General features: G+C 41.9%; 1 protein-coding gene across 1 annotated transcript in view; it reads left to right on the plus strand.

The window, feature by feature from the left end:
- Nucleotides 1-521: 521 nt before the first annotated feature.
- The window catches only part of LOC101077845 (ubiquitin carboxyl-terminal hydrolase 43-like), a 49483-nt gene continuing 27469 nt past the window's right edge, over nucleotides 522-22535 (plus strand). The window contains exons 1-3 of the mRNA XM_011603638.2: nucleotides 522-1473; nucleotides 4520-4663; nucleotides 20280-20383. Of these exons, the coding sequence (XP_011601940.1) occupies nucleotides 889-1473; nucleotides 4520-4663; nucleotides 20280-20383 (833 nt within the window). The 5' untranslated portion in view covers nucleotides 522-888. The remainder of the gene's footprint in view (nucleotides 1474-4519; nucleotides 4664-20279; nucleotides 20384-22535) is intronic.

Below are 22535 nucleotides of genomic sequence, written 5' to 3' on the forward strand. Positions count from 1 at the left end.
TGTCCTTTAACTGCAGACTGTCAGCTTTAAATTGAGGGTATTTACACATCACCATCACCAAATCAGGTGAGCTAATGGGAATAACAAAAGTTTCTTGGTCAGAAGTGGACTATTCCCTCATTATTTCAGCATCAATTAAGTGGGTAAAAGGCATTTATATTTGGAAGTTGTTGCTCTCAGCTGTCAATGAGAGCCAAAGAGATGTCACTATCAGTTCCTGTACAGTATGTATTGTGCAATCTCATTTTGTGCAATATATGGAATGGAATGTTTTATTGTTACTATATACAATGTACAGTTATATTAAAAGCCATGTCCCGTTTTTCTTAATCAGTGAATCTGTAATCGACCTTGTGGACTAGTTACATAAAACTGTGTCCACAACGTTTTCTCAGGCTTGACTTGGGACAGATATCCTTTGTCCTGGCGTTGCCTTGGTGAAACCAGTCATCCAGGGAGCGTTCAGAGAGAAATGTCCAGTCCTCTCTGATTTTAACGTATCCGTGGCCATTTTTCGGACTTCTGAAATGCCTCTTTAGTTTCTGCTGTGCAAATACAGTTTCTGCTGTGCAATACTTTTCCCTCATCTTCCTCATGTGCTGGAAAAGTGGGCGGGATCAGTCCCACAATCACGAGCCTTTCTCCAAGTGTGAGACGTAGGAGGGAAGAGCTCAGTGCTGGAGCTGCTCTCTGAAGCCATGTGCACTATAATAAAGAAGGCGTTCAGTAAGTGCCAGCAATGGATAACGAAGGTTCCTCTGGTAGATTAACAGTGCTTCGTTGTGCCCCTTGGCACCGCGATGTTGTCACCTCCCTGAGCAAGAGGGACACGCATGTGTCAGAATTCCACATCATCAGCAGGCTGGGAGCACTCAAACCAGGGCTGCCATGGAGAAGCAGAGCGGGGAAATAATGCAGAAGGAGGAGAAGCGCAGAGAGAAAAAGCCCAAACCGGGGAATCTTTTGCGAAAGAAGTCGCTGAAGACCGTGGGGAGCTTTATGAACAGAATCGTCAAAACTTTAGTCACTTTAACCCAATTTGTGACGCGTGAGCGTGACGGGGAGGAGGACGATGGGGGCTTTGGGAAGGTCGCTGCTTGCAGCCAGAGTGCTGAGCCGGCAATCAGCCGAGAGGAGGCGAAAGACCTTCTGACATGCTCCCCCCTATGCGCCGGAAGAGACAGGCTGCTTTATCAATACGGAGACCAAGTTCCGGGTGTCATGGGACTCAAAAACCATGGCAACACCTGTTTCATGAACGCCGTGGTCCAGTGCTTGAGCAACACCAACGTCCTGGCAGAGTACCTGGGTTTAAAGCGGTACAAACACGACCTGGTTCAAACCGGACTAAACGGTGTTCTAATAAGCGATGGGACGCGCCATGTAAAGGGGGAGGTGACGGAACAGCTTGCGACTTTAGTCCGGGCTCTGTGGACTCTGGAGTACACCCCACAGCTGTCGGTGGACTTCAAGGTACCCTGAACTCAGCTACATCCAGTAGACTCAGAAAAGGGACGTTTAAAATGCATCAGGAGCTGGATAAATGAACGGTTCATTCTTTTGCTTGGTCAACCGACTCACGTTATCATGTTTTTAAATGGTCAGATCTCCAATCCGACCTCAGAGTATAATTATCTAGTGCTACAGGCTACCGGATCACAGCAGTATATCATTGTCTCCTGACAGTCTCCTGATTGGATGTAATCTTTTTTTGTGTTTACCCTTGTTTATATCCACATATCTCACAGAACAGTAAACGGTTTACGACAGACAGACAGACAGACCGACCACTTGACACTTTCTCTCTTGCACTTCATGTGTTGAGATTCTTTGTGTGTTCATGCACACAAACTCTCTCACTCTCTCTCTCTCTCTCTCTCTCTCTCTCTCACACACACACACACAGAGAGAGAGAGAGTGTGTAACACATTGTGGTTAGTGATGATGAGAGGTTCACAGTTCATAGTTTATCCCATCAAAAATTGCCTGTTGAGTAATACCACAGCTGCTTGCACTCTAAGGTTGTTTTTTGACAGACAGAAATTACCTCTTTAACACAACCAAAAAGGACACTTGACTTTTTATTTGGAAAGAGCATTCAATTATTGATGCCTGTGAGATGAACAAGAAATACTTCAACAGAGGACCCATTCCATCACCAACTGATATAAAGAAAGAGCTAAGGATGTGAGAAGAGGAGAAAAGATTTAGTGTCCACTGAGTTTAATGAGATTACACAGATATCACAGTAGAACAATGTGACTGCCTAAAACCTTTGTGCAGATGTGTGCTTTTGATCTGGATAGTTCTTGTTTCTTTCATCCCTCCTGGTTGGGCAGCATGTTTATACTGTGAGGCCTAGGCAGGGTCAGAGTCCGAAACTCAAACAGTCAGGTTGATGGTTTCTCCAACACAGAGCCTTGAGAAACAGAGAAAAGTTGTGTGTAGACTTGAGCAAACAGGAATGACATCCTTTCTACTGGTTTGATAGGACTAAATATCTGGTTTAATGGATAAGACCTACTCAGATATGGGTCTTGAAATCTTCTAGTTTCTGTTGCTGCTGCAATGATTCAGACATCTTACTTAAGGTTTACTGTAAATCAGACATTTCTAAATAGGGCTGAGTTAAAGTAACTGATACCACACAGGAAGTTAAAAGTGGAGATTTTAGTATTTTGACCCTGACCAAACTGCAACACTAAGGCTTTAAATTAAATGAAAGTCCTAATCTTTTTTTTCCACCTGACCTGAATTTTCATAAGCATATATCCTCATAGGCCACAAGATACCACAATTATGACCATTACTTAGCAATACAGATGAGAACAGATAAAAGCATCACATTTGACACTATACCACTCAAAATAATGCAAAGAAACATTGTGGTGGCTGTTTCCAGCATTTTATGTAACCGGAGGTTATTACGATTACGTTTATAAACAAAATGTATTTTTACTATAATTTTTGTCCCCTTACCTGGTGTAGTTAGGCACTGCACCTGAGGTGGAACTTACTTTTTTCCATGTACCCCTACATTCTCAGATATGCCCCCACCTCTGTGGGAGAAGTAAGAGTTTTTTTGGCTTTTCTTGTTCCACTGTCTTCTATATTTAGCAGGGTTACACTTAATGTAAATTCATATAAACACATTAATTTGATGATATTTTTTGTAAGGGTTCGGATGTAGTTGAAGATGATTGTACATTTACACTTTTCTATGCTAATCAGGATCCTTGAAATAAAAATGAATGGGAAAACAGTGGTGTGACCTTTTTTAGGAAACACAACATGAAAGAATTACATTGTACAAATGTTTTTCTCAAATGTAATTGACTACCTCATTCTTATCAAACCAGTAATGTGTCAAATACTTTACACATTAAAAGTCTCATTTTGATAGCAAAAACATTCATCCTATTTGTCTCACTGTTGAACAACCTTGCAAATAAAGTAAATCTTATCTTAAATAACTGGGCAGAATCATTTTTGGGAAGGGCTTCAATACTATTTTTTGTGGCATCTCCTTTCTGCAGTGGATGGTGTTATCCATTTTTATTTATGACAGCTGTATAGCTAAAGTCAAATCTGTCTAATATTTAAGTCTCAATTGATACTATCAACTTGAATAAGCTGAAAATGAAATGTTTGAAACATTTTTTTTTAGGTATGTGACGCAGATGTAAATAGGAGGGTAGTTTTTTCTTTCTTAGATTTAGATGATTATACACTTTACAGAGTGGCAATTATGCCATAGAGAACAATAAAACCAAAACAACATTTTCTGCAACCTCAATTATATTACCGAGACAATTACCACCTTTAAGCAGTTTAAGATAATTACTGTTATTACTGAACTGCCCAACAGCTGTAGGCCAGTGTGTGCCCATGGTTCCCATGGTTAATGTTACACCACTATGTATTGCAAAGAATGATTTGTAGTGCCACACACTATTTACACACATCAAAAAGTTGCACTAATGGTCGGGCAAGACAAATTTAAATTTAACACTATAATGATACATATAATATAAATGTAGCACTATAAATCAGTGTATTTGAACAGATTGAATTGCAATTAAATTTGTTAGTTTTTATGGCTGTTTGTTCATTTTTTAAAAACATATCTCAATTGTTAAATTTGCTTTTTTTTTCTCGCATCCACATGGTCAGTAGTAAAATAGAACCGAGTTTTAAGATTGAATGTGTATTAGGGTTACTTGGTGAATTGCAGCATTGCCTCTTGCCAGTCCTTTCTAAATTTTACCACGCAGCAGATCACAAGCATTTAGCCATTCTTAACATTCAGAAAAGGGAAACGTAATTAGGGGTTTCATCGTGAACTCACAACTCACAATGTTTCAAGGTGTAATAACCTACAAATTCAAATATTTCAGTACAATTTGTTGTTACACTATTGAACCATTCCTTGATCCTGATGCCTACTTAGTACAGTAGTAATTTAGTACAACAGTTGTACTAATTTATTTAATACAATTTATGTTTTTATTCCCTCCAGCTCATTGTATCAAAATATGGATCACAGTTTCGTGGTAACTCTCAACATGATGCACTTGAGTTCCTTTTGTGGTTGCTGGACCGTGTTCACGAAGATGTTAACCCGGCTACCCAGAATAACAACACAATGAACGTTTTTGGAGAGGTAAGATGGCAGGTGGCTTTATATTATTGATGTCTATGGCAGTTTTGTATGATTGGATGATGATGATGATGATTATTGTTGGAATTGTTTCTGCTGCACATCACATCCGATATACTGATCTACTGTATGGTGTTTTGAACTTTGAACCTTTGAACTTTGCTACCATTCATTTTTGGTCACTTTTAAAGTAAATATACTTTATTTTTGTAGCTTTACAGGTTCAATAAATGATAGTGGCATTATTTATGATTATTTTTATTGGCAATAGGCTTCAATTCTTTGGAAACTAATGTCTGCAGAACAGGAGAGCCAAGGTCAGTTAGAACGATGTGTCTCCTCTTGCAATCTTGGTTCACCTGTCTTTTATTTTTTCTAAATAATTTTTAAAGGCAATTCCACAGTAGTTAGACCTTTTCCCTGACAAACTGGACAAACAGATGGATAAGTAAGCAAATGTCTTTTTATACCTGTCAATTTTTAGTTTTAAGGCACTGATGAAAGCAGTTATGCTTTAGGCAGCATGAGAACACATTGCAACAGTGCTTAAAAAGGAATGGTTTAAATACAGTAGTACATAGCTTTTTTATATAATGACTGTACACCCAAAGCAATGGCACTGAACAGAGATTCAGTTGAGAATGTGGCAACACACAACAAACATTTGGTTCATCAGTTATACCGCCAAATTTAACTTGGCAAAAGTACAATTCTTTCTGTCTATGTAAAAGAGCTTTGTATAAGAAAATATTTCTAAATCAAATTCTTTAAATTAAGTGTCAGTATTCTGACGTTAAGTTTCCTGTGTTGTGTTTACACCAAAGTGTCAGGAACTCAAAAGCAACATGTGTTATTGTTGGTTTTTAAGTTCATTAATGATTTACTGTAGCTGATTATTTTCTCTGCTAGCACCTAGGCATAGCCGATTTATTCGGGATCACAGAGAAGACTTAATCCAAACCATTTTATTACCGTAGTCTGTGCATGTCCTCACCACACAGCGCTTGAGTTGGGCAGCTTATCCTCTGCTCCCTGAAGGGAGTAAATTTCATTGTTCAGTGCTTTGGTGGTTGGTAGTTGATGAGTTATGAATGCATGGTGCAAATGTGAAGCCTTCTCATTCTCTGTCTGGTTATTCAATGTGGCCCATTGTGAGGTGAGGTAGCGAAAAAAGAAGCACTTGTGCTGCTACTGAGAGAGGAGTTAAAGCTCTCTGCAGATATGTAGTGAACGATCAGTCATATATTTGCCTGATAAGATCAAAGTTTTTATATTTACAAATATGTACAATTAATCAAAATATTGCTAAAATGTAATACACTCACTATATCGCCTTTCAAGGACTCAAGGACATTTATTGTCCTACCAGTATGCATTTACACACGAGATGGTATGAAATTTGCACTCAGGTTAAATGGTATGAAATTTGCACCCAGTTATACTCCACTTAAAGGGCTTATTAGAAGGATAAAGGTTAATAAGATAGTTAAGATATATTATAAATAAAAGCATTTTTTAAATATAAACTGTATTTATTGACAGTGTCATATTGGTAGGTAAGTCATCTAATGCTGCATTTCTTTTGCTTGGTTATATAAATTATGTTTAGGAACCACAGCCAAAGATATTGCCATGTTTTACCATGATTATATTTAGTTCAGAGCAGCCCAAATTCACAGAGTGAACAAATCATTAAAGGAAGCCAATTTATAATCCAAACATTATAGGCCACTAAGAAAATAGGAAATAGTAAAATAAAAACAAAAAAAAAACATTAATGTTAGAACTTTTTAACAATAATTCACATGTTGCAGATACAGAGTATAAATAGAATTATGAGAGGTCAAACACACTTTACTCAGAGACTTTCTTTTTAATGAATAAAGTGGAATGAAGATCATTTACTGGTGATCCCTCATCACTGATACAATTAAACTAATTAATCAGTAACCATTAAAATTATTGGGTGTTTAATCCATACATTAGAGTTCATTTGCAGTTATTTTCTTACCAGACAGTGACTTCTTTAATAGAACATTGAATTTATAATCAGTAAGCGGTAGTAGCTAATTTTATGAGAGATGAGGAGGGTTTAAACAGTTGATCCTTAGATTAAGTCAGTGCACAGCTGTACGTGTTATTCCACCCAGAAAGATCCAGGCATAGACTGCTGAAAGGTTGGAGAGAAACCTCCATAGCCATTATCTTGGGGGATATTTGTTGACAGGGACCATCATTAAGGAACATGCACGTTATTCATCAATGCCCTGTGTCAGTGTGTACTATTTTCAGTTGTTCCATTACTCAGTAGCACCATTTCTGTGTGTGTGTGTGTGTGTGTGGTACAACCATGGGGATTGGAGATTCAGGCTTGCTGGGTCTGGTATTCAGACCATCATAGTGCTTTCTCCAGCACCATAACTCAATATTTTGTGTATTTCTAAGGCCTTTTTAAATTATTCATATCAACTCTACTGGGAATAACCCTGAACTTTTCTTTACAATCCTTCCGCTGTCCCATCCCATAACCCATCATTATTAGGCAAGTCTATTAAGGAGATTTTAAATTTATATTTCTAAAATTCCCTTTATAATTGAGAAATAGATCACTCTACTAACATGTCTGGAAAAGTCTGGGAAGTAGTGCAAGGTTTGTAATATTGAAACCTGCTCATATAAACATTGTCAAGTTATCTGCCTTATTTCAACACCTGCCCAACTTGAAATGGCCTGGTTCCATAAACCCCCAAAGGACGCTAGATCAACTCTTCCGTTTCTTCAATCTTTATTTTATTTTCAAGGTTGTTTAGCTTGCATTGGCATTATATCAGAATTAGGAGTAGGAGTAGGTTGAAAACCTTTAACACAAAAGAAACAATTTAGCAAACAATTCAAACAAACAAATATCTCCATCAAATCAAAGTTTCTTTCATACCAATGACGTCTTTGGGAGGAACCCTGTGTTGAAATCGTCTTCTTTGTGAATTGTCTTCTCTTTCGTTCCTCAGTGATCTTCTTTCCCAGAGTGAGTACCTTTTAGTGCGGAGTGAGGCCCTTTTAAGTGTTGCCTCCACTTCGTGATTAGCGCCTGCTCTGCTAAATAATGCCTTCTGGGATTTGTAGTTGGGGTGTGAAGAACTCCAGGATAAATGTCTGAGATTTATCTCAACACCTCTCACTTGAGCTCTTGGTTTTTTAAAACCAGGAGGTCACTCCATTCTTCTATGCCTTTTGCTGTTCTTCAACAGGAGGTAAAATAACAAGGCGTCTGACATCCCTATGAAGAATTGTTGCAGGATTTTTTGATGAGAGCTTCTTGGTTCAATCATTGCTAGTTTTCATGGCCCCTCTTCTGATTGGCTTGGCAAGCGAGATGGGGTAGCTGGGAAAGGTTTTCACTTTTGCATCTCTTACTATGCCTTTGCCATCGGTGTTGACACTGACCACTCTGGCCAACTTGTATTGACCTCTCAGGGCATTTTGGTCAGCTAGCCAAACCACATCTCCCACTGCAACATTGCCATTTGTTTAATGGGTTAGGACCAGCCAGCTGGCACCATTTTTCCCAGAATCTGCTGACCTCTCTGAATACTTTGGAGTCTCTTGTGTGGATAGCCATCAAACTGGAAGTCTCCTGGATCTGCCCTAGGACTAGTTTTTCTCAGTAACAGGGAATTTGGGGTGATATACTCCACGCAGTCTTCCCTGCTTTGAACTCTGGCATCAATGGGTCTTTTAGTTGCCAGGTTGGCTGCCATGGAGAGAAACGTCTAGAATTCCCCCCATGTGAAAACTCCAGTCTGGCAGCAAAATCTTCAATCCTGTTCAGTTGGTCCAGTAATTTATGCAGCTGCTCTAGAACAGGTTTTGCCCCCACAAAGTTTGTTGGGTCAGACCACAGTTTTTTGGGGTGCCCTCTTAGTGAAGTGAACCTCTGGTATGCCAGCAGGAATCCCTCTGATGACTGATCACTGATTACATCAGTGTGTATAGCTCTTGAAGCCATGCAGCACAGGTCCATGGTTGTAAATTCGAATGGTGCGGCTGGGCTTGATCACACAGCTGTCCACCATTTTCTTTGCAAGCCTTTTATCACCCAGGCCCTTTTCCTCATCCTGAGAAGGGTCCCTGCTACACCTTCATGGTTTACTTTGTGGGCTTCTTCGGCCAACAAAGTTGACAACCATTCTTCATATGGTAAAACTGGCACTGCAGTCTTGTCTTCATTAAACATCTGAATCAATCAATCAATCAATCAATCAATCTTTATTTATATAGCGTCTTATACAATCAAAATTGTTTCAAGGCGCTTTCCAGAATCCCACGGCCTGACCCCAAACAAGCAACAGTGGCAAGGAAAAACTCCCCTTTAACAGGAAGAAACCTTGAGCAGGACCAGGCTCATGTAGGGGGACCCTCCTGCTGATGGCCGGCTGGGTAAAGAGAGAGGAGAAGGGGGAGGACAGGTAGAGGATAGGATAGGTAGGAGAGGAGAGGGGTAGAGGAGAGGAGAGGAGAAGTAGAGTGAAGGGGAGGTAGAGGAGAGGAGAAGGAGGAGGAGGGGGGAGAGGAGAGGAGAGGAAAGGAGAGGAGAGGAGAGGAGAGGAGAGGAGAGGAGAGGAGAGGAGAGGAGAGGAGGGAGAGGGAGAGGGAGAGGAGATGTACAAAAATATGATGTACAATCACTTCAGCGGGGCCGGAGGTCATTATGCAGCTCCGAGGGCGGCGATACCTGTAAATAAATAGAAGGGGGGGGGGTGGGGGGAGAAGCAGAAAAACTACACAAGAATCAGCATAACTAGTCTGCTTGATGAGGAGAGGAAAGGAGAGGAAAGGAGAGGAGAGGAAACCATGACCCAGTGGAGTGACAGAGGCCTGTCAGGTGATCATGTTTCCGGACCCCGGCAGCCTTGGCCAATAACAGCATAACTAAGATGTGACCTAACGATTAGACAACCCCCTAAGTGTGATAATTTGTCTGTCTATGATAGTAACTGGAACTACTGAATTAGTAACAATAAGCTTTTTCAAAGAGGTAGGTTTTGAGTCTGATCTTAAAAGTAGCGATGGAGTCAGCCTCCCGTACCTGGACAGGGAGCTGGTTCCATAGCAGGGGGGCCTGGTAGCTAAATGCTCGGCCCCCCATTCTACTCCTGGAAACTCTGGGAACCACAAGTAGACCAGCATTCTGAGAGCGGAGCGGTCTATTGGGCTGATAAGGTATCACTAGCTCCTCCAGGTAGGATGGAGGACCTCTGAGGACCTTGTAGGTCAAAAGAAGGGTTTTAAAAATTATTCTAAATTTAACGGGCAGCCAATGAAGCGACGCCAGTACAGGAGTAATGTGATCTCTTTTGTCAATACCTGTCAGAACTCTGGCTGCAGCATTTTGGATCAACTGGAGGCTTCTTAAAGAGTTGTTTGGACACCCTGATAATAAAGAGTTACAGTAGTCCAGCCTGGAAGTAACAAATGCATGGACTAACTTTTCAGCATCATGCCGCGTCAGCAGTTTCCTGATCTTTGTGATGTTCCTCAAGTGAAAAAAGGCACTTCTAGAGACTAATTTAATGTGTGAGTTGAAGGAGAGATTTTAATCAAAAGTTACTCCTAGATTCCTCACAGAGAGACTAGATGTGAATCCAGCCTCCACAGACTAGGAGTCCAGAGTCCACATCTCTGTATACTGCCAACCTGCTTAAAGTGGTGTGTGGGAATGTAACTCCTTCTTGGGCCGCAAGGAAGAGGTCTCTAAGTGCATCCTCATGTTCTTCTAGAGTCAGCACAGCTTCCTTGGCCTTTTCTTTGATTGACCTTGCCTCCCACTTTGACTGTCCTCTAGTCTGACCCTTCTTCTCCAGCCACTTCTTGGCAGCTCGCCACACCCAGGCGATGACTTTAATGAGTCTGGAGAAGCTGCTGAATTTTTCCACATCCAAAAGATTCGTCCCCTGGCCAGCAGGCTTCCTTTCTGGAAGAGAGGATGGTTTGGATGTAGTCTCCTGAATTTCACTTTGACTTTCCTGCCGGTGGTCTCTCTGACCCATCTTTCCTTTGGCTCTTGTCAGCACCGCTGAGAATGCCTTAGTCTGGAGTTTATCAACATTTTCCCTGGCATGCGCTGCAACCTCCCCACCTGACTTTATAGGCCACTGGCAGCTTCAGAAACTCTGGTCCAGTCTGCCATGTGGAATCCTCTCTCAAATCTTCAGGAGTGCCTCCTCTTGTAATGATGTCAACATATTTCCTGATCCTGGCTGCAAAGACAGCTCCATAGATTTCTGCTTTGATGGCTTCTCCCTTTTGATCCAGTGGCGTTAGCTTGGCTTTTGATTCCACGAACCGGACTTCAATCCCTCGACTTGTCTCCCACCTCAAATACATGACAGCTCCATAAGGAAGGACTTCCATCTGAGAATGTGATCCCCAATGGCTTGCCTTTCCAGTCAGCTGGTGTGAGGCTCATGTGGAATTTAATCTGTCCAAGCTGGACATACGCTTCAAATAACTGAATGGCTTCTTCTCTGAGACCTTCTGAGAGTGGTTTATCCCAGGTTTCTCTGGTCAGCTTGCCACCACCTCCCTCCTGGAATGCTTTTCTGACAAGGATCGCCCCCTTCTGTTTGGCTGGTGTGATGAAGCCAATTGGGTCATAAAGCCCAGCTATCTGGCTCAGGAGTTCCCTCCCAGTCAGTGGATTAGGTGTCTCAGGTCTCACCTCCTCTTTGAGAAGATTCTTGCCAACTCTCATTTTCTGTTTCCTTTTGGAAAAATTAATTGAAGTCATCATGTAGAGTTTGTCCTCCTCTACTTGGTACCCAATGCCAAGGGCTTTGTTGTCTCCATTCCTCATTTGATTCGGAAGAATTAGGGTCTGACTTTGTCTTAACCCCTTCTTCAGGACTCCTGCTTCCATTTCCTTCCTCCCACTTTCCCCTGACCGGACCCATGGTTTGAGAGAAAATCCTCCAGCTCTTAGGATTTCCTCAATTCCTTCTGTGATTTTGTCTAGTTTCTTAAGGTCATTGTGAGAGGTTAAGAGGTCATCCACATAACTGTCCTCTTCAAGGACTCTGCGTTCATCCTCCAGGTGAGCGAAGATGGGCAGTCTTGCTGTCAACCGCATAGCTAACTGTGCAATGCATCCAGCTGGTCTGTCCCCAATGTTGACTCTTATGATGGCATATTCACTTATCCTTTCATCTGGACTGTCTCTCCAGAGAAACCTGTGCAAATGCATCTCACGCTCCTTCAACCATATTGAGTTATACATTTTCTTGATGTCTCCTAAAGCTGCGTGGACACCTCCTCTGAACCTCAGTAGAACAGCTCTGATTGGATTGAGAACATCTGGTCCCTTTAGCAGAATATCATTCATGCTAAGTCCTTTGAATTTTTGGCTGCTGTTCCAAACAATCCTCACTGGAGTCGTCACTGAATGAGGATTCGGTGCCACCAGATGGCTTACATACCACACTGGTCCTTTCCAGTTATTCATCTCTTCTCCAGTGAGTTTTATGGCAGTACCTCGTTCAACCATTTCATGGATTTGGGTTGCAGATGCCTCTTGCCACTCTGGATCTCTCTTCAGCTGCCTTTCTGTCCTCAAAAATGTTGCCTGCACTGCAGCTTTGTTGTTGGGGAGTGAAGCAGGATCTACAGTCCATGAATATTTTGCATCCCAGTGTGGAGATGTTGAGTGAGAATCTTCCTTGACATAAGTGAGGCCTTCTTCAATTATCTCAAGTTCCCTATCCTCTACCAAAGTAATTTCTTTCCCACCTGGTTGGCAGTTCCCACATCGGCATCCTCCACACCTTGGCTCACATGCAGCCCCAATGCTGTCCCACCTCCACCACTCAAGGAACTCATGGTTGCCAACAGCTGAAAACTTTGCTTGATTCACCTCCTTCTGTTGTACCTGGGCTGCCTCAGTGGTTGGATTCCAGACAATTTCCTCATATTTGACAGCAGCTGTCCTCATGGAGCGAGCAAAGTGTGTTTTGGACTCCTGTGCCGCCACATCCACTTCTCCGACAAAATCAGGGTGAGCTCCGGCCACCGTCTTTTCCAGGGGACCCTCCCATAGGACAAGATCTCCCACAATTCTTACCCTTTGTGTCTTCCCTCTTGGTGACTAATGATAAGTTCAACTTCTTCTGGCCTTCTTAATTCATTCAGCTGAATAACTGGGAAGAACTCCTGCAATTTCTCATGTCGGATTACTTTGTGCACCTTGGCGATTTCATCCAGGCCGTAGCAGACAAGCTCATGAGCCCTCTCCATCCCTTTCAGAGTCTGGACTCTGACTTTAAGGACATATCTTTCTGTGTTCACCTTCATGGTCATTCCACCAACTCCATGCACAATAAAGTTACTTTCTCACTCTTCAACCTCAGCCGGTCAGCGGCCTTATGGGTGATGTAGTTTGTATCTGATGCAAGGTCCACGAGGGTCCCAATCTTCTGCCCTGCGTTTGCAGTGACCTCCATCAGCATCATGAAGACTGGAAGTTCAGTCAGCCCATAACTTCTTAACAACTCGGACTGGTCCTTTTTTCCCCACTGATGTTTTGTTGGTGAAAGCTCTTCTGCACCGCTCTGCCAGTTCAGACAAGAACTCCTCCTGTTCTTCTGTTAGCTTGCACTTACTTCTGATTTTTCCACTCGTCTCTTCATGACCCTTTTTAAGTTCTCCCTTTGGGCAGAGAAAGTAATGGTGGTCTGAGGGGCCTCCTCCTTTACAGTCTTTATTTCTGCACAGGAAGGTCTCTCTGCAAAATCCTTCATCACCATGATGTCCCAGGCATTTTCTGCATGCTCCCAGTTTTTCCAAAGCAGTTCTATTTTCAGGTAGCTTCATCCCTTTGAATTTCTTACAGAAGAAAATCTTGTTCTTCTGCCCTCCATCGCCGCACAGAGCACAAACATCTTCCAGCCATATTTTCTTTCGGGATGGTCTGACACTTTTTCCACAATCCTTAGCTGTTCAGTCGAAGTGGTTGTCTGAAGTGACCCTATTCTTCGGATCGACCATGAACATTAACCAGTCTCTCTTTACATAGTCAGGTAGCTTGCTTTCCAAAGATTTAATGACAAGTGGGTTCCTCATGGCTCCAGAGTTCCCCAGCTCTGTGAGGTCTGCTAGGGCCTTCTCCACAGACTGTATAAGGGCAATGCCTTTCCTTGGCTGGTTTCCTCTTACATGTGGTATCTCTTCCAGCTCCTCAAGGTTTTCAAGGGCAACGTTTTTTTTTTCTTTCCATATCTGTTTTCTATGATTCCGAAAATATCTTCAGCAGTGGTATAGGTTGAAAGCCTGAGGTCCTTTGCTATCCTGTCCTCCACATTATCCAGGAGCTGAATTTTCTTGACTTCAGCTGATCCAGATGGCTCTCCTTGCTTCTGCAGGTTTTCCCAGTCCTTTCTCCATCTGTGATATTCCCTCTTGCAGCCACTGAAAAGTGGTAGGGTGGTTGCCTTAATCTTCACAGTTGGTATTGCTGGTGTGGGAAATGCTTTCCAGACTCCTGAAGCTTCTGTGGCAAGCCCTTGCTCTGCAACCCTCCGTGCAGTGACAAATTCAGCTTTCCTCAGTTGAAGCCTGTTATTGGCTGCCTTTAGCTCTTTAACTCTGTTATTCAGTTCTTCTTTTAATGACACAGGTATCCATCGCTCCTAGGCTGACATGACTGTTGTGGCCTCATTCATCCTCTTCTCCAAGATGGTCATATTCACATCAAATCCCTCCAAGTTGGTGCTTTCGACTGGTACATTATATGCTTCAGCAAAGGCTTTTCTGGCTTCAGAGAGTGTGAATTCAAGCTTGCTTTGGCCATACCTTTCCCACAGGTTTGTTTGGACAGCGTTTCTCGCTTCTTCAAATTTTGTTTCAGTTTCTTTGGCAGTCCTCTCAATGTCACCCACTTGCTTTTCTTCAAGGGCTGCCTCCTCCTCCATGTCAGCCAGCAGTCCCGCCTTGTAGTCTTCATTCGCCTCAAGACATCTCCTTAAACAGTCTGAGAGCTTGGTGAACTCCTCATTCAACTCCGCTTCAAGCATGCTGCTTGCCCCTCTGGCGATGAAGTTGGCTTGTCTGGTGAAGTTGCTTTTTGCAATGATCCTCTCCTTTTTGAGCTGCTTTATAGTCTTCCCCAGAACTTCTTCCGCCATGTTGAATCCTTTCTGCATCGACAGCTTTTCTTGGGGTGTCTCAGGCCTCTTGTCCTCAGGTCCGTGCTGCTCCGACCGGTTTTCAACGGTCAAGTATCTGCCTTATTTCAACACCTGCCCAACTTGAAATGGCCTGGTTCCATAAACCCCCAAAGGACGCTAGATCAACTCTTCCGTTTCTTCAATCTTTATTTTATTTTCAAGATTGTTTGGCTTGCATTGGCATTATATCAGATTTAGGATTAAGAGTAGGTTGAAAACCTTTAAAACAAAAAGAAACAATTTAGCAAACAATTCAAACAAAAACAAATATCTCCATCAAATCAAAGTTTCTTTCATACCAATGACGTCTTTGGGAGGAACCCTGTGTTGAAATCGTCTTCTCTTTGTCAATTGTCTTCTCTTTTGTTCCTCAGTGATCTTCTTTCCCAGAGTGAGTACCTTTTAGTGCGGAATGAGGCCCTAAGTGCTGCCTCCAGTGCAGCTTTCAGGTGTCCCCACTTTGTGATTAAGATGAACTTTATTCATCCCCGTGGGGAAATTGAATTATAGTAGCAGCGTATGCAGAGTAAAGAGACAGAAAAAAAAAAAAAATAAATACAGATAAGATTAGAATGTTATAAGCATATATACAGCATATATTATAAGCATATATATATAATATATGGAAAGGAAGTGGCATTCTTGTAAAATAGACAGCTACCATGTAGCCTGGAAAGACTGTCTATTAGTTTACAAAAAGGCCCTTCGCAAGGCTAGAACATCTTATTTTTCTTCTTTGATTGAGGAAAATAAGAGCAACCCCAGGTTTCTTTTCAGCACTGTGGCCAAATTAACTAAGAGTCACAGTGTTTTAGATCCACGTATCCCTTCTTCCCTGAGTGGTGAAGACTTCATGAGCTTCTTCACTGATAAAGTTCTAGCTATCAGAGAGAAAGCTAACCAGGCCATCCCAACAACTGGGCCATCACCAGATGTGCCGACTGTGGGAACATACAGGGTCTCCAACGAGCCCTTAAGCTCCTTCAGCCCTATATATTTTTCTGAGGCGTCATCGCTAATTCAGAAATCCAAGACCACCACGTGTCTTTTAGATCCCATCCCAACACACCTGTTGAAGGATGTTTTACCATTGATAGGCAGTTCTATCCTGGACCAGATCAATGGTTCTTTAGTGTCAGGTTATGTACAGGTTATGTCCTACAAGGTGGCAGTGATTAGGCCGTTGCTTAAAAAACCATCACTGGATCCTGTCTTAGGAAATTATAGGCCAATATCCAACCTTCCTTTTATCTCTAAAGTTCTAGAGAAGGTTGTGGTGACTCAGTTACTGGAGCACCTGCAGCCAGTTTGAGATGTTTCAGTCAGGCTTTAGAGCTCATCACAGCACAGAAACAGCACTTCTTAAAGTCACTAATGATCTTCTCATAGCTTCCGATCATGGACTGGTCTCTATGCTGGTTCTGCTGGACCTCAGTGCTGCTTTTGATACAGTTGATCACAGCATCCTGTTACAGAGACTGGAACATGTGATTGGGATTAAAGGGACAGCACTAGACTGGTTTAGATCATACTTATCTGATAGATACCAGTTTGCCCATGTCCATGGTGTTCCCTCCTCATACAGTAGGGTTAGCCATGGAGTTCCTCAAGGTTCTGTACTCGGACCAATCCTCTTCACATTGTACATGCTTCCCTTAGGGAACATTATTCGGCAGCATGGGATAAATTTTCATTGTTATGCTGATGACACTCAGCTCTATTTATCCATGAAACCCGAAGAGACAGAGAAGTTAGTGAAGCTCCAGACCTGTCTTAAAGACATAAAGTCCTGGATGTCTTCAAATTTCCTCCTCCTTAACCCAGGAAAAACTGAGGTCATGGTGTTTGGTCCTGAACCTCTCAGGGATAGATTAGATCACAGGATCACTCTAGATGGTATCTCATTAACATCTAGTCTCTCTGTGAGGAATCTAGGAGTAACTTTTGATCAAAATCTCTCCTTCAACTCACACATTAAATTAGTCTCTAGAAGTGCCTTTTTTCACTTGAGGAACATCACAAAGATCAGGAAACTGCTGACGCGGCATGATGCTGAAAAGTTAGTCCATGCATTTGTTACTTCCAGGCTGGACTACTGTAACTCTTTATTATCAGGGTGTCCAAACTCCTCTTTAAGAAGCCTCCAGTTGATCCAAAATGCTGCAGCCAGAGTTCTGACAGGTTTTGACAAAAGAGATCACATTACTCCTGTACTGGCGTTGCTTCATTGGCTGCCCATTAAATTTAGAATAATTTTTAAAACCCTTCTTTTGACCTACAAGGTCCTCAGAGGCCTAGCTCCATCCTACCTGGAGGAGCTAGTGATACCTTATCAGCCCAATAGACCGCTCTGCTCTCAGAATGCTGGTCTACTTGTGGTTCCCAGAGTTTCCAGGAGTAGAATGGGGGACCGGGCATTTAGCTACCAGGCCCCCCTGCTATGGAACCAGCTCCCTGTCCAGGTACGGGAGGCTGACTCCATCGCTACTTTTAAGATCAGACTCAAAACCTACCTCTTTGAAAAAGCTTATTGTTACTAATTCAGTAGTTCCAGTTACTGTCATAGACAGACAAATTATCACACAGGGGGTCGTCTAATCGTTAGGTCACATCTTAGTTATGCTGTTATTGGCCAAGGCTGCCGGGGTCCGGAAACATGATCACCTGACAGGCCTCTGTCACTCCACTGGGTCATGGTTTCCTCTCCTCTCCTCTCCTTTCCTCTCCTCATCAAGCAGACTAGTTATGCTGATTCTTGTGTAGTTTTTCTGCTTCCCCCCCCACCCCCCCTCCTTCTATTTATTTACAGGTATCGCCGCCCTCGGAGCTGCATAATGACCTCCGGCCCCGCTGAAGTGATTGTATATCATATTTTTTGTGTGTGTTTCTGTGCTCTGTGCCTCTCCTCTCCTCTCCTCTCCTCTCCTCTCCTCTCCTCTCCTCTCCTCTCCTCTCCTCTCCTCTCCTGTCCTCTCCCCCTCCTTCTCCTTTTCCTCTCCCTCTCCTCTCATTTCCTCTCCTCTTTCCCCTCCTCCTCCTTCGCCTTCTCCTCTCCTCTGCCTCCCCTTCACTCTACTTCTCCTCTCCTCTACCCCTCTCCTCTCCTCTCCTACCTATCCTATCCTCTACCTGTCCTCCCCCTTCTCCTCTCTCTTTACCCAGCCGGCCATCAGCAGGAGGGTCCCCCTACATGAGCCTGGTCCTGCTCAAGGTTTCTTCCTGTTAAAGGGGAGTTTTTCCTTGCCACTGTTGCTTGTCTGGGGTCAGGCCCTGGGATTCTGGAAAGCGCCTTGAAACAATTTTGATTGTATAAGATATATAAATAAAGATTGATTGATTGATTCATATATACATAATATAATATATACATATTATAGGCATTATAAGCATATATACATAAATATAGAATAAATTAGAAATAAAATTACAACACGAACATTACACAGTTATTGTTATTGGCTGGGTTTGGATGAGTTATATAGTCTGATGGCAGACGGCAGGAATGACTTCCTGTACCGTTCCTTAGAGCAGAGAGGCTGCAGGAGTCTGTTGCTGAAGCTGCTCCTCAGTTTGTCCACTGTGTTATGGAGGGGGTGGGAGGAACTGTCCATGATTGTCCGCAGTTTCAACACCATCCTGTCCCTCACCACCTCGTCCAAGTTATCAAGTCTACAGCCAACAACAGACCCTGCCTTTTTGATGAGTTTGTTAAGTCTGTTGGCATCCTTTGCTTTAATGCCTGTACCCCATTAGCGCCTGCTCTGCTCAATAATGCCTTCTGGGATTTGTAGTTGGGGTGTGAAGAACTCCAGGATAAATGTCTGAGATTTATCTCAACAAACATGCATAGATGCTGCACAAAAACAAAGAAAAAGAAACATTTTCTAGAGAAGTATCACTCACTCCTAACTCCAGTCACCATTAGGATTTGCTCTATGAAGCAAAGTAATTAAGATAAAGAATAGACTGTAAGTGTTTTTATAGTGCTAATTATCGGTGGGTGTAAAAATACTGTTTAGACTGTTAAATTATTTTTTTGTGATATAAAAACACATACTGTTTGTCTGTACTTTCACAGACCAAATGAATTCTTGCTTTAAAGCTTACTTTGGTTTAAACCATTTGTTTAGAAGTTATCAATCAATCAATCAATCAATCAATCAATCTTTATTTATATAGCATCTGTTACAATCAAAGTTGTTTCTAGGTGCTTTCCAGAATCCCAAGGCCTGGCCCCCAACAAGTAACAGTGGCAAGGAAAAACTCCCCTTTAACAGGAAGAAACCTTGAGCAGGACCAGGCTCATGTAGCCTCCTGCTGATGGCCGGCTGGGTAGAGAGGGAGGAGAAGGGGGAGGACAGGTAGAAGAGTGAATAGGTAGAGAGCATAGAAATAAATTGTATTATTTAAAATAAGCTGCAGGTTATGGACATTATTATTCACCATCTCAATAAATCCATTTCATGTCTGCCGTGGCTGCTGTACTTCATCAGGGTTTTATTTATTCATTTAATGGAATCATGTCATTTCATGTTAACTTTCTGAAATACTACCTAAACTATAACTCTTTTTGATGTTCAAATTGGATATAGTGATTAAAATCAGTTGTCTCTCTTAGTAAGAAATAACTCTGAAAAGCATGATCTATCAGAAGTATGTATTAAATGCTATTCCAGTTAAACGCCAGCAGTATTCTCTGCTCTCAGTTAGCAGTAGCCAGCTACTTATCATGCACAGCTCTATGCATTGCTTTGGCACTCTGCTCTAGTTATCTACTGTTGGCCCAGACCTCACAGTCTGTGTTGTTTGGTCTCCTGTTGACACTGCCAATCCACTGCTCAGTTCTCCACCCACCAACAACACAGTTGAGTGCCATATCATTCTTTACTCTCCTTAGTTCATGTGCATTGGCACATATCTCTGTACTGTCAACAGGCTTGTGGATTAGACTTATGATGTTTGTTAGTAATCTTTGGGACGTTTGTCCATTTCTCTGTCTCACTTCAGTTTCTTGCCTTCCACTTCCTTGTGTTTAAAAATTCAAAGCTTTCTATTTAGCCTGCTATAAGCCAAAGTCATGGACATGGCCTGGGAATGGGTTAGCTAAAGGTTAATGCTGGAGAGGGAAGTAATAGTTAACAGACATTCAATAGAAAGGGAATAGTGCACTTACAGCTGCCATAGCCAACAAGGGTAAATAGTTCGATAACATACCTGCAGCCACTTAACATAGCTTTCAGGAAACTGAAATCTGAAGATGCTTTCTGTTCAATTTTATAATATTTTGGAATGATGATTGAGCATCCATGTAGTCAGTATAGTCACTGACAACCAGTAATGGATTTGCAAGAATTATATATTATTAATATAATTAATGTTAATGACCTTCCTTCTCTGTGTTGCAGGGTAATGATGGAAGTAAGGAAATACAATATTCTGACCAGTCTCAGCCCGAGCAAGAAGGTCTCCAGCATAGCTTTGTTAAGGAACATTTTCAGGCACAGTACAAGTAAGTCTACATTTGTGATGAGCAACAAGTCTATTATAAGTGATGAGCCTAACAATGTTATTATCCAAACTGCATGTAGCTAATACCACTTTTTTAAATGCTGTGGGGATTTTTTTGTTTTGCTTTGATTTTTTTTTTGGGGGGGGGGGGGGGGTTAATGCTCTTAACCCTGAATCTTTTCATTTAAGCTTTTCAAAAGTCTTTTCAAATTGAATTTTCAATCATTTTCCGGTGTAATCCTCCATTGGCTTATTAATTATAGTGGGTGCTTGCTTGATTATCACTGTTTTCTACTATAACTGCACTTGCTCATTTTTTAACACCTGGTCCATCCCAAACAGAGGTGAAACAGCAACAAACCTGATACCCTCTGGCCATCTCAATTTGGTAAATCAGGGGTGTTCACACTTTTCAGCATGCAAGCTACTTATGAAACGACCAAGTCAAAATTATCGACCCATTATATTTCTTTAGGAAAGTATTGAGGATTCTTATAATTTATGTTGATGTACGTTGCATAACCGCACATGCTGCACAACATAACATAATTAGCTATGTACATTTTTTGCCATTGTGAAAAACAACTGGGACTTTAGTTTATTTCCCTTCCTCTTCCTCAGCTTGCTTTCCACAGGAATTTGGTGTCGTATTTTCCATGAACAATCCGAAAATGCCACTCCACACATTTCCCTTCTTTGGTATTGCGCTGGTAGACTGGCAGATGAGGCAAACGCACTTTGAAAATGTCATCCTGAAAAAAGTCCTTCTCCCATTACGTATGAAAGTTTTATTGTTCTTTCTTGGTCCAGCTCCCCCACTCATTTTAATACCCTTTCTTAAGTTTAAGAGAAAAAAACTAAAGCGAAAAAAACGCAGTAATAAACTGACGAGCTTGTTAGCTTTGCTGCACTTATAGCTGTTGTTTGCACATGCACAGTAAGTTAAGTGTCAAAAAGTTCAGATTTCATCTGACTGACTGCCCTGTATATCAATCAAGTGACGGGACGGATGATAGGCTGACGTCTATTTTTTTATTGTCATGCGATCTACCAATAGTACCTTGGCGATCAACCTATTGAGCATCCCTGAGGTAAATGATATTCAAAATACCTCCAAAGGTTCATTGAACCTTTAAATGGACTCTCCCTGGACAAGTAGAATGAATGAATGGAAGGGAATAAAATATCGTAGACAAAGGTGCAAAAGTAACAAGGATAAGCACATGGAATACAGCTGGAGTCAGTGTTTCAGGAGCTGGCACACGCAGACTTATTGAGAAGAAAGGCTGCAACCATAGCATTCCGTTTGTCAAGCCATTCTTGAAACAACATAAGAGGGCTCCTACGTGGGCTAAGGGCAGAAAGCACTCAGATTAAAGTACATGTTTCATGTCAGTTACAAATCAAGGCCCTAGATTTTGCATAAAGAGTAGTGATGAACAGAATACAAGCAATTTATCATCTTGTGTAAAGTTTCCACTGTCAGTGATGGTTTGGTGAGCCATTTCATCTGCTGGTGTTAGTGCACTATGTTTTATCAGGTCCATGGTCAATGCAGCCGTTGACTAGGAGATTTTAGAGCATGTCATACTTCCTTCTGCTTACCAGCTTTATGGACACTGCCAAAACTACCAATACATGACCAAAACCCCACACAGACTATATTGTAAAGATGTAGATGTGTGATGCACAATTGGGCAACATTGATGATTCAACAATCATCATAGTGAAAGCCAGTTCACTATCATTACATCTTTCCCTTTTGAGAGCACACTCTTTTCTAGACTGAAGGCTAAACTACATACAATTTGCAATACAGTGTCTGATGTGATGCAACTAAGGTTGATGGAGCGAAGAATTGCGCTTGTAGTGGCCCAGTTTGTCACTGTGCACTCATCACAGCCATTAAACATGTTCAAACAATTTAAATCCAACAAACCAAACTTGGACTTTTATTAATTCATTTTACCTATCATCACATTTTATAAATGTGTCATTATCATCTTTGTTTCATCTTCATTTACACAGAATTACACTACAGTTCTCTGGCTCAATTTTATTTATCATGGAAAAACAATTCCATGGTGCTCTGAACTCTTCCCCTCTTTATAGAGGGGATGGGGACATTCAAAAATTCTGACAATGCCATTTGG

Source organism: Takifugu rubripes, chromosome 5 (assembly GCF_901000725.2).
Source record: "Takifugu rubripes chromosome 5, fTakRub1.2, whole genome shotgun sequence".
Classification (NCBI taxonomy): domain Eukaryota; kingdom Metazoa; phylum Chordata; class Actinopteri; order Tetraodontiformes; family Tetraodontidae; genus Takifugu; species Takifugu rubripes.